Genomic DNA, 13400 nt, shown 5'->3' with positions numbered 1-13400 from the left:
TTCGTCCCTCCATTCACGCCTGTCGCGACACCACTGGAGGCGGGCTGCACGATGTTGGGGCGTGAGCGGAAGACGGCCTAACGGTGTGCGGGACCGTAGCCCAGCTTCATGGAGACGGTTGCGAATGGTCCTCGCCGATACCCCAGGAGCAACAGTGTCCCTAATTTGCTGGGAAGTGGCGGTGCGGTCCCCTACGGCACTGCGTAGGATCCTACGGTCTTGGCGTGCATCCGTGCGTCGCTGCGGTCTGGTCCGAGGTCGACGGGCACGTGCACCTTCCGCCGACCACTGGCGACAACATCGATGTACTGTGGAGACCTTACGCCCCACGTGTTGAGCAATTCGGCGGTACGTCGACCCGGCCTCTCGCATGCCCACTATACGCCCTCGCTCAAAGTCCGTCAACTGCACATACGGTTCACGTCCACGCTGTCGCGGCATGCTACCAGTGTTAAAGACTGCGATGGAGCTCCGTATGCCACGGCAAACTGGCTGACACTGACGGCGGCGGTGCACAAATGCTGCGCAGCTAGCGCCATTCGACGGCCAACACCGCGGTTCCTGGTGTGTCCGCTGTGCCGTGCGTGTGATCATTGCTTCTACAGCCCTCTCGCAGTGTCCGGAGCAAGTATGGTGGGTCTGACACACCGGTGTCAATGTGTTCTTTCTTCCATTTCCAGGAGTATATATATATATGGTTACAACGTCAGAAGAATTGGATGGTTTGTTCAAGAGAAAGATCTTCCCAAACTGAGTAATTCAGTAACACGTTGGTCCACTGCAGGTCATTATGCAAGCACTCATTCAACTGGGCTTTGACTGACACAGTTGTTGGATGTCCGCCTGGAGGACATTGTGCTAAACTGTGTCAAATTGGCGCATTACGTCATCAAAATCTCTAGCTACACTCATGCTCATAAATTAAGAATAATGTTGATACATGGTGAAACTACGCTCTGGTGGGCGGTTTCCGGGTTTAACTCACCTCGGGGTATGACCATGCGGTGCATTTGACCTGCGCTCGTCGCACGGTAGCGCCGGCAGCAGTCGACATACATAGTAGAGGTGTGTTGGTGCACGTCAGAGTATGGTGTAGCGAATAAGTGTGCGGACGTTTTCAGACGTACTAATGGTGACTGTGTGTTGAAAATGGCTCAAAGAACACATATTGATGACGTTGTGGGGGGTAGAATACTAGGACGACTGGAGGCTGGAGAAACACAGCAGGTCGTAGCACGGGCCGTCCGTGTGCCACAAAGTGTGATCAAGATTATGGCAACGATTCCAGCAGACAGGAAATGTGTCCAGGCGCTACAGTACGGGACGTCCACAGTGTACAACACCACAAGAAGACCGATATCTCACCATCAGTGCCCGCAGACGGCCACGAAGTACTGCAGGTAGCCTTGCTCGGGACCTTCCCGCGCAGCCACTGAAACAGTTCTCCAGACACACAGTCTATAGACGACTGAACAGACACGGTTTATTCGCCCGGAGACCTGCAAGGTGCATTCCACTGACCCCTGGTCAGAGGAGAGCCCATAAAGCCTCGTGTCAAGAACACAGTACATGGTCAATGGAACAGTGGTCCCCAGTTATGTTCACGGACGAGTTCAGGTATAGTCTGAACAGTGATTCTCGCCAGGCTGTCATCTGGCGTGAACCAGGAACCAGATACCTACCCCTTAATGTCCTTGAAAGGGACCTGTATAGAGGTCGTGGTTTGATGGTGTGCGATGTGATTATGATTGGTGCACGTACACTCCTGCATGTTTTTGACAGAGGAACTGTAACAGGTCAGGTGTATCGGGACGTCATTTTCCACCAGTATGTCCGCCTTTTCTGGGGTGCAGTGGGACCCACCTTCCTCCTGATGGACGATAACGCACGGCCCCACCGAGCTGCCATCGTGGAGACCTTGAAACAGAAGATATCAGGAATGGAGTGGCCTGCCTGTTCTCCAGACCTAAACCCTGTCGAGCACGTCTGGGATGCTGTCGGTCGACGTATCGCTGCACGTCTTCAAACCCCTACGACACTTCAGGAGCTCCGACAGGCACTGGTGCAAGAATGGGAGGCTGTAACCCAGCAGCTGCTCGACCACCTGATCCAGACTATGCCAACCCGTTGTGCGGCCTGTGTACGTATGCATGGTGATCATATCCCATATTGACGTCGAGGTACATGCGACACTGCGCAGTTACCCTTAATTTATCAGCAGGACTGTAATTGGTGGGCCCAACCCGTTATGCACCAAACGTCCTCAGTTGGGGAGAGATCCGGCGACCTTGCTGACTGAGGCAGCATTTGGCAAGCACGAAGATAAGCAATAGAAACTTTCGCCGTGCTCGGCCGGGTATTACTTGCTGAAAGGTAAGCCCAGGATGGCTTGCCATGGAAGAGGGCAAGAAAATGGGGCACATCATTTCGTCGACGTACCGCTTTACTGTAATGGTGCTGTGGATGACAGCGAAAAGTGTCCTGCTATGAAATGAATTGCAACCACAAAGCATCACTCCTGTTTCTTGGAGGTGACAATTAGTTTGGTCTCCCACCGCTGTCTGGGGCGTCTCAACAGAAGTGTTCGTTAGTGACTGGGGCTCACTTCGAAGCGGAACGCGTCACTAAAATCAATTCTACTTCATTTAATGAGAATCCTGGACGACTGTGCACGACACCACTGCAAGTGGACTTGGTGCACAGAGGTATTCGAAGGCAGTGTTACAGCACCACTACTGTTCACAAAATAGAGTGCCTGGCAAAAAAATGCGAGGAGAAAACGAAATGAAATGTCATGGGTTGAGAGAGCATAAAATGTTACTTCAGTGATTAAAAAATCTAGTCAAATTTACAAAGAACTTGGCAGTATGAGCCCACGTATCAGTACGTCACTGCAACCCTCTAGCTTGGATACCTGCACTGATTCACTTGAGAAGGGTGTCACAAGGTCATTGAATCCTCTCCCGAGTCACGCTATTCACGAACTGTTTACTCGGTTCTCAAGTCTCGCGCAACTCACACTTTCGGTGCGTGTAAGAAATCGTTGATAGGGAAAGAATGAGCAGCTGGTGTATCTTTGCCAGCCACAATTCATTCATATCTGCTTAGCAACAAGTTTTTTTTGTTTTTTTTTCCACACGAGTATGTAACAGAAGAAATACTTCAACTGATCGATGAAAGGAGGAAGTACAAAAATGTTCCGGGAAAGTCAGGAATACAGAAATACAAGTTGCTGAGGAATCAAATAAATGGAAAGTGCAGGGAAGCTAAGACGAAATGGCTGCAGAAAAAATGTGAAGACATCGAAAAAGAAATGTTTCTCGGAAGGATAGACTCAGCATACAGGAAAGTCAAAACAGCCTTCGGTGACATTAAAAGCAACGGTGATAACATTAAAAGTGCTTCCACTGTTAAATGCAGAGGAGAGAGCGGATAGGTGGAAAGAATACATTGAAAGCCTCTATGAGGGAGAAGATTTGTCTGATGTGATAGAAGAAGAAACAGGAGTCGATTTAGAAGAGATAGGGGATCCAGTATTAGAATCAGAATTTAAAAGAGCTTTGGAGGACTTACGATCAAATAAGGCTGAAGGAATAGATAACATTCTCCACCAGAATTTCTAAGATAATTGGGGGAAGTGGCAACAAAACGACTATTCACGTTGGTGTGTAGAATGTGAGTGTCTGGCGACATACTATCTGACTTTCGGAAAAGCATCATCCACACGATTCCGAAGACGACAAGAGCTGACAAGTGCGACAATTATCGCACAATCAGCTTAACAGCTCATGCATCCAAGTTGCTTACAAGAATCATATACAGAAGAATGGAAAAGAGAATTGAGGATGCGCTAGATGACGATCAGTTTGGCTTTAGGAAAAGTAAAGGCACGAGAGAGGCAATTCTGATGTTGCGCTTAGTAATGGAAGCAAGACTAACGAAAAATCAAGACACGTTCATAGGGTCTGTGGACCTGGATAAAGCGTTCGACAATGTAAAATGGTGCAAGATGTTTCAAATTCTGAAAAAAGTACGGGTAAGCTATAGGGAGAGACGCGTCATATACAATATGTATAAGAGCCAAGAGGGAATAATAAGAGAGGACGACCAACAACGAAGTGCTCGTATTAAAAAGGGTGTAAGACAAGTATGTAGTCTTTCGCTCCTACTGTTCAATCTGTACATCGAGGAAGGTTGAGCAATGTGAAGAAGAATTACATGATATGCTGAACGGAATGAATAGTCTGATAAGTACAAATTGAGAGTAAATCGAAGAAAGACGAAGGTAATGAGAAGTAGTAGCAATGAGAACAGCGAGACACTCAACATCAGTATTGGTGGTCACGAAGTAGATGAAGTTAAGCAACTGAGCTACCTAGGCAGAAAAATAACCAATGACGCACGGAGCAAGGAGGACATCAAAAGCAGACTAGCAATGGCAAAAAGGGCATCTGTGTCCAAGAGAAGTGTACCACTACCAAACATAGGCCTTAATTTGAGGAAGAAATTTCTGAGAAAGTACGTCTGGAGTACATCATTGTATGGCAGTGAAACATGGACTGGAGGGAAACCGGAACAGAAGAGAATCGAAGCATTTGAGATGCGGTGCTACAGACGAATATTGGAAATTAGGTGGACTGGTAAGGTAAGGAATGAGGAGGTTCTGCGCAGAATCGGAGAGGAAAGGAACATGTGGAAAACACTGATAAAGAGAAGGGACAGGATGATAGAACATCTGTTAAGACAATGAGGGAATGACTTTCACGGTACTAGAGGGAGCTGTAAAGGGCAAAAACTGTAGAGGAAGACAGAGATTGAAATACGTCAAGCAAATAATTGAGGACGTAGGTTCCAAGTGCTACGCTGAGATAAACACGTTAGCACAGGAGGGGAATTCGTGGCGGGCCGCATGAAACCAGTCAGAAGACTGATGACACAGGAAAAAATGTAGGTTATTACGGAACCTGCCACACCTGTCGAGTTGAATAAACTGTTCATTCCAAATTCTGTTTTCTCTCAATCATGATTAAAAAGAATTCGGGATAGGCCGTCGCCTTGTCGTGCACATGTTTTTATTCTGAAATGCTCTGAAGTTACTCCCATAAATTTTACTTTACAGACTGCATCTGTAAGTATTTCACGGATTAGGTTTGCCAGTTTAGACTTTACGCCAAACTGTCGAATTATTTTGTCTATAGCTTCTCTATCAACAAAATCAAAAATCTTTTTGAAATCCGCAAACAAAACTACAATGTCCTTTGAATTAAGTAATCTGTCTGTGGCGAATTACTGACTTGAGATTAAATATTTATTCTGTGCATGACCTTCCCTTCGTAAAACCACCTTGACTTTCACCTAAATGACTGTCTAGTGTTGTTTCTATCTTTATTATCATTATTATTACTACTATTATTACGCAAACTATGGTATGTTTTTGCGCCATGTGGCCTAAGACAAGACCAAATGGTGCACAAGATGGAGCTCGACGCTAAGCGCTAGACTTATTCAGTGTAATGGTGGCGCTACTTCTGTGACACTCACCCCGGACGCAGCGGATGTAGTTGTTGAACTCCTTCTGCAGGCGGTTTGCGGCATTCTGCTGGCGTGTGAAGTTCTGCAAGTGCTCGTCGAAAATTTCGTCTGCAGTGCGGTCCACCTTCCCCAAGTTCTGGAGGATCTATGAACAGAGAAGAAAAACGTCTCATCAGCAAATGAATAGCAACAGACAGGTTCACAGTTTTAAGAGCCGGGAAAAGAAAGTACACTACTGGCTACACCACGAAGATGACGTCATACAGACGCGAAATTTAACCGACAGGAAGAAGATGCTGTGATACGCAAATGATCAGCTTTACAGAGCATTCACACAAGGTTGCCGCCGGTGGCGACACCTACAACGTGCTGACATGAGGAAAGTTTCCAACCGATTTCTCATACACAAACAGCAGTTGACCGGCGTTGCCTGGTGAAACGTTGTTGTGATGCCTCGTGTAAGGAGGAGAAATGCGTACCATCACGTTTCCGACTTTGATAAACCTCGGATTGTAGCCTATCGCTATTGCGGTTTATCGTATCGCGACATTGCTGCTCACGTTGGTCGAGATCCAATGACTGTTAGCAGAATATGGAATCGGTGGGTTCAGGACGGTAATACGGAACGCCGTTTTGGATCCCAACGGCCTAGTATCACTAGCAGTCGAGATGACAGGCATCTTATCCGCACGGCTGTAGCGGATCGTGCAGCCACGTCTCGATCCCTGAGTCAACAGATGGGGACGTTTGCAAGACAACAACCATCTGCACGAACAGTTCGACGACGTTTGCAGCAGCATGGACTATCAGCTCGGAGACGATGGCTGCGGTTACCCTTGACGCTGCATCACAGACAGGAACGCCTGCAATGCTGTACTCGACTACGAACCTGGGTGCACGAATGGCAATACGTAATTTTTTCGGATGAATCCAGGTTCTGTTAACAGCATCACGGTGGTCGCATCCGTGTTTGGCGACATCGCGGTGAACGCATATTGGAAGCGTGTATTCGTCATCGCCATACTGGCGTATCACCCGGCGTGATGGTATGGGGTGCCATTGGTTACACGTCTCGGTCACCTCTTGTTCGCATTGACGGCACTTTGAACAGTGGACGTTACATTTCAGATGTGTTACGACCCGTGGCTCTACCCTTCATTCGATCCCTGCGAAATCCTACATTTGAGCAGGATAATGTACGACTGCATGTTGCAGATCCTGTACGGGCCTTTCTGGATACAGAAAATGTTCGACTGCTGCCCTGGCCAGCACGTTCTCCAGATCTCTCACCAATTGAAAACGTGTGGTCAATAGTGGCCGAGCAACTGGCTCGTCACAATACGCCAGTCACTACTCTTGATGAATGCATGGGCAGCTGTACCTGTACACGCCATCCAAGCTCTGTTTGACTCAATGCCCAGGCGTATCAAGGCCAGAGGTGGTTGTTCTGGGTAGCGATGTCTCAGGATGTATGCACCCAAATTGCATGAAAATGTAATCACATGTCAGTTCTAGTGTAATATATTTGTGGAATGAATACCGATTTATAGCCGGCCGGTGTGGCCGTGCGGTTAAAGGCGCTTCAGTCTGGAACCGCGTGACCGCTACGGCCGCAGGTTCGAATCCTGCCTCGGGCATGGATGTGTGTGATGTCCTTAGGTTAGTTAGGTTTAATTAGTTCTAAGTTCTAGGCGACTGATGACCTCCCAAGTTAAGTCACATAGTGCTCAGAGCCAGCCAATACCGATTTATCATCTGCATTTCTGCCTGGTGTAACAATTTTAATGGCCAGTAGTGTTATTATGGGCCTCACTGTACGTCAGCAACCTAGCGGAAAAAGTCAATACTTTAGTTTATGCTGCAGCCGACAGGCTGAACGCATAAATCAGATTTAGCACAGAGTCAGAAACATGAAGAAATAAAAAGTGAGACTCTGAAGGGAGTCTGTCCATCGGGTTTTGTGCAGCCCTTTGGAATTCTGAACTTTTCTCGGATAAAATACGTTAATAGCTGCCTCTGTCATGTTTGTCGGATTCGGTGTTAACGAATTTATTGCTTAAGGTGTAAAGGCCGAACTCCTGAAATATGTTTTTATCTTGCCTGTCATCTTGAAAGGCGGTATATGTGTAATGTAGAGCATGTACATTTTATGTAAGACTGCATTTCATGGGTTTTTATTTAAATGGTCATTTTAGTATATAAAGTTGCCACCCTTCCACCGTAAGAGTTTTCCTTTAAAAACAAGTTGCATTTTCGGTGGCAAGTAATTTTGTTAATGTGTTTTGTACCGTTTCCATCCCTCCTGTGGGGTGCATAGTTAATGTGTGTGTGAGTTGTTAAAATTTTTAGTTTAAAGTAATCTGGTGTGTTGCAGATTTGCACCAGTGTAGTCTTTCAGAGGTTGCTGTGAGCGGTCGTGACTACGGCCGTGTTGAAAGGGAGCGGCAAGGTTCTCAGCCCGAAAGCTCATTCTGTCAAAAAAAAAAAAAAAGTTATTTCTGCCTCTGAATAAATTGTAACTTGATATTTAAAGGATGCTTTCTGATTACAATTTTTAAATCTGTTTTCTGTTTTTAAAAAAAGAAAGGGTTTATAGGAATAAAATTTCCATTTATTGAAAGAAATTTGTTTTCATCAGTTACCTACTGGCAACTACTTCCACGCTCACATAGTGTGATTAAATGAATCGCTAGTAAATAAATTTTTTAAGAAAAGATTTTGAAAGTAAATTCACGGTTCAGTTATGAAGAGTTGATGTGCTGTGTATAAACATGCGCACGCCGCACTGAGGCGCTCAGTCTTGGCTTGGCAGCCGTTGAGAATGGAGCTTCCGTTGGATGTTACCGCCGAGTGCGGATTGCGCGCAGTTATTCGGTTGTTGAACGCAAAGGGCACTGCGCCGATTGAAATCCGTCGCCAACTGACGGAGGTGTATGGTCAGTCGTGCATGGGTGTCAAAAATGTTCGTAAGTGGTGTAGAAAGTTTGCAGCTGGTCGGGCCGAAATTCACGACGAACAAAGGAGCGGGAGACCGTCAATTTCTGAGGAGACGGTGTTGAAGGTTGAGCAAAGCATGCGTGAAGATCGGCGGATCACCCTGGATGATTCGGTTCCTGAGGTCCCCCGAAGCACCGCTCACAGAATTTTTACGGGAACATTGAACTACCGGAAGGTGTCCGCGAGATGGGTGCCTCGCATGCTGACTGAGGACCACATGCGGCAACGAGTGGATGCTTCCCGCGCATTTCTTCACCGCCTTGCAGCCGAACAGGACAACTTTCTGGATTCAATTGTCACGGGTGACGAAACCTGGCCATACCACTTTACACCTGGGACCCAGCAACAATTAGGCTAGTGGCGGCATCATTCTTTGCCGAAGCCGCGGAAATTAAAACAAACACAGTCTGCCCGTAAAGTAATGACAATCGTTTTTGGGATCGGAAAGGGGTATTGTTGGTCAGCTTTATACCCACTGGGACCAAAATTAACGCTGACAGGTACTGTGAGACTCTGAAGAAACTCCAACGGGCAATTCAGAACCGGAGAAGAGGAATGCTGAGCAAGGCCGTACACATTCTCCATGACAACGTTCGCCCACACATCGCTCGGCAAACCGTTGCTCTCCTGCAACAGTTTCAGTGGAACATAATCACCCACCCACTCTCTATAGCCCTGACTTGACGCCCAGTGACTATCATCTGTTACCTAGGTTAAAAGAACATTTGGCCAGAAAGCAATTCAGCTCCGACGACGAGTTGAAAGAAGAGGTTCGTAACTTTTTGAACAGCATGGCGGCGAGCTGGTATGACGTGGACATACAAAAACTGCCACAGCGTCTACAAAAATGCATCGACATAAATGGTGATTATGTCGAAAAATAGCTAAATGTTCAAGCTGTAAACTGATGAAAACCATTGTAGAAATAAAGAGGTCTATGTACTTATAATAAAAATAGGAGATCTTAGTTTTGGTATTACCCTCGCAATATAACACCCACCCGCGCACAGCGGGAGTTTCTACTGCTTGTGTTCGTTCTTGCCCAACCCTACCTTATCCAGTATGGTCGCCGGGATCTCTCCCCAACTGAGAACATTTGGAGCACTACAGGCAGGACCCTCACGATTTTTACGATCTAACGCGCCAGTCGGACAGAATACATACAACTGTATCAATTAATGCCAAGGCGAGTAAGTACTTGCCTAAGGGTCAGCGGTGGACCAACGCGTTACTGACTTGCTCAATGGGTAAAGCTTTTTCTCTTTAATAAATCACCCCTTTTTTCTGAAACTGTATTGATTTGTTTGTCTGTACGTCTACATCACATCTCCCGATTTCGGCCCCATTGGGATAATTCCTTCGTGGTGCGTCTTTTTGTCTTAGAGTGTATAAATATAGGAATTTTTCTTCAAATTTTGACCAATAGTACGTCCTCTAGCAATATGTGACTGAAGCATGGGACTAGGGAAAGGCAGGATTCGGTGTGGACGGCCGTTGGTTGCCGAGTTTTTAAAAAAAATCACATACACTTTATTTGGAACCAATTGCAATACAGTTGACAATATATTTAATGTTAAGACACAATGTCTAATAAAATTCTTGAGCAAGTTGCACTGAAGGCTGAAGGGCTTATTAACAAGAAATTCAAATTACTTGTCGGATGAAGGCCCCAATAGTAGTAACTCAAATTTAAATTTAAAAAAAAAATCAATCATCACAATCTGATCAAACCAAGAGAGAAGTGGGCTTGAGACAGTGCTCCAAGTATCAGCCTGGGAAAGTCGTTCAACTTCGTAACCGACGAGACAGGCAGCCAGAGTTGTATTCACTTAACCAGATGGCAACTCAAACTAGTGACAGTTCAAACGCACGCCAATACTCTTGCAAAATCTACCTAACGTCTGATAACCAATACAACGATGGTTAACCCAGGCCAGTCGGAACTGGCGGACAGTACTGCATCTTCAGAGTCCAGTGTATAGAACATCCAGAAGTAGACAGAACTGGTACGACCAAAGTAGTCCAAAAGAAACAACACATCCGGACCACTATCAAGGAGGCTGTCTAACTACACACCTAACCGGACAGCAGCGGCAAGGCGAGGAAAGGTTCACTCCGCGAAAATATACTAACCTCCAGGGCAGGTAACTGGGGTGGTAGCGGCCACTAGGCAGAAAAATACCACTTGTTGAACTTCACCAATAAACACAAGGAATTCAATAATTAATAATAAGAAGCGGAGGACGGCTAACTACTTTCGCCAAGTCCAAATACTCCACTCGTTGCGCTTCATCTCAGCGACCCTGCGAGCAGCAACATGCGAACAAACGGCATGATCTCAAAATAGTGGAGGTTTCACCAATGGGTTGATGTTCACTCAACTCAAACGTCCTGGGTCAGTGGACAATGAGTTTGTGGCCCTCGCAACTACAATCCCTCGACCTGGCACTGCCTGCATGCCACCAGCGGCCCCGGCGTGTCCTCGTTCTGCTGGACTTCACTGCTGCTCCATCCCAACTGAACTGCCTGACACACTCCGACCTAGCACCACTTGATGTCCTTCCAAAGATAGTACCAAGGTACTAGATATCAATAACCGCTGCTTCTGCCACTCGCAAACAGACAATGCTAGCAAACGTAGTGGCGCCAGTAAACACAAGAAGAAAACGAGGCGCTGTATCCCTATTACACGATGCCAACCTACCAACGGCACTAACGCGAGCCGCAACACGGCTCAGTGACACTTCTTTTAAACACTGTGCATAGCTTGTTTCTGGTCGTCCACTCTTTCACCCAACAGCCAAGCATCCGATCTCAAACTTCCTGCCAGATTAAAACTGTGTGCCACCCGGGACTCGAATTCGGGACGTTTGGCTTTTGCGGGCAAGTGCTCTATCGGCTGAGTCCTTGCGGCTTTACTTTCGCCAGTACCTCGTCTCCCACCTTCCAAACGGAAGAGCACTTGCCAGCGAATGGCAAAGGTCCCGAGTTCGAGCCCCGTTCCGGAAGGCAGTTTTAATCTGCCAGTAAGTTTCTTATCAGCGCACTCCGCTGCGGGGCGAAAAATTCATATGGGATCCGGTCTCTGTTTAGAGAGGTATAAATAATATCCATTTTACAACTACAAATGCAATAATACTCTCAAGTGAACATCTACATCTCCATCATTACTCTGCTATTCACAATAAAGTGCCTGGCAGAGGATTTAATCAACCACCTTCAAGCTTTCTCTCTACTGTTCCACTCTCTAACGGCACGTGGGAAAAACGAGCACTTAAAAATTTTCTGTACGAGCCCTGATTTCTCTTATATTATTGTGACGATCATTTCTCCCTATGTAGATGGGTGCCAACAGAATGTTTTCGCAATCGGAGGAGAAAACTGTTAATTGAAATTTCATGAGAAGATCCCGTCGCAACGAAAAAGGCCTCTGTTTTAATGATTGCCACTCAAGTTCACGTATCATGTCTTTGGCACTATCTCCCCTATTTCGTGATAATACAAAACGAGCTGCCCTTCTTTGTACTTTTTCGATGTCATCCGTCAGTCCCACCTGATGCAGACCCCACACCGCACAGCAATACTCCAGGATAGGGCGGACAAGCGTGGTGTAAGCAGTCTCTTTGGTAGACCTGTTGCGCATTCTAAGTGTTCTGCCAATGAATCGCAGTCGTTGGTTTGCTCTACCCACAATATTATCTATCGTTCCAATTTAGCTTATTTGTAATTGAAAAAATGGCTGGCTCTGAGCACTATGGGACTTAACATCTGAGGTCATAAGTCCCCTAGAACTAAGAACTACTTAAACCTAACTAACCGAAGGACATCACACACACCCATGCCCGACGCAGGATTCGAACCTGCGACCGTTGCGGTCTTTGTAATTGAAATCCCTAAGTATTTAGTTGAATTTACAGCCTTCAGATTTCTGTGACTTATCGCGTAATCGAAATTTAGCTGATTTCTTTTAGTACTCCTGTGAATAACTTCACACTTTTCCTTATTCAGGGTCAATTGCCACTTTTCGCACCATACAGATATCTCATCTAAATCATTTTGGAAGTCGTTTTTTTGATCTTCTGATGACTTTACAAGACGTTAAATGACAGTATCGTCTGCAAAGAATCTAAGACGGCTACTCAGATGGTCTCCTATGTCGTTAATATAGATCAGGAACAATAGAGGGCCTGTAACAATTCTTTGGGGAACGCTGGATATTACTTCTGTTTTACTCGATGACTTTCCGTCTATTACTACGAACTGTGACCTTTCTGACAGGATATCACGGATCCAATCGCACAACTGAAGCGATACTCTGTAAGCACGCAGTTTGGTTAGAAAACTGCTTGTGAAGAACGGAGTCGAAGGCCTTCTGGAAATCCTAAAATATTCATTTTACCCCTCAGGCGGGAATAACCCCAGGTTGGGAACTACTGCACTAGATCATTTATGTATGCGGTAAACATGAACGGCCTTATCACACTTTCTTGCGATAATCCTGAAATTACCATTGCATCCGTCGATTTTGTCCCGATAAGAGGGTCGTGTTGAATTACATGTGCAAAGAAGAATATTTCTGGAAGAAGAATCCGCGAATCGACATGAGCCTAAACTACCTGTTTCTCTGTACCACAGAAGGAATATCAGAACACAAAGTGCCCGTGTCTGTCCGCAGCCTTTCGTGAAATGACTGCTCACTCCGTTCGGCCTCAGACTGCTCGGCGGCTTCTGGGGATAACCGGAGGGAGGGCGCTGCTCGGTTAACCGGAGCGCGGCTGACCAGCTCTCCAAACAAGTGACCGACGCCACGTGGAGACCCCGGGGTCCCTCCTGTGGGCCAGATGGCCAGATGGGCTGCACTTCGCGACTCC

The 13400-nt window shown here is 46.4% G+C and overlaps 1 protein-coding gene across 2 annotated transcripts in view; it reads right to left on the bottom strand.

Moving 5' to 3' along the window:
* The window catches only part of LOC126427900 (myc box-dependent-interacting protein 1), a 509442-nt gene that overhangs the window by 36409 nt on the left and 459633 nt on the right, over positions 1-13400 (bottom strand). For both annotated transcript variants that reach the window (XM_050089785.1, XM_050089786.1), the window contains exon 2: positions 5542-5677. In XM_050089785.1, coding sequence (XP_049945742.1) covers positions 5542-5677 — 136 coding nt within the window. The remainder of the gene's footprint in view (positions 1-5541; positions 5678-13400) is intronic.

This window comes from Schistocerca serialis, chromosome 12 (genome assembly GCF_023864345.2).
Source record: "Schistocerca serialis cubense isolate TAMUIC-IGC-003099 chromosome 12, iqSchSeri2.2, whole genome shotgun sequence".
Taxonomy (NCBI): Eukaryota; Metazoa; Arthropoda; class Insecta; order Orthoptera; family Acrididae; genus Schistocerca; species Schistocerca serialis.
The sequence above is the reverse complement of the archived record's forward strand: the minus strand, read 5'-3'. Positions and strand labels throughout refer to the sequence as shown.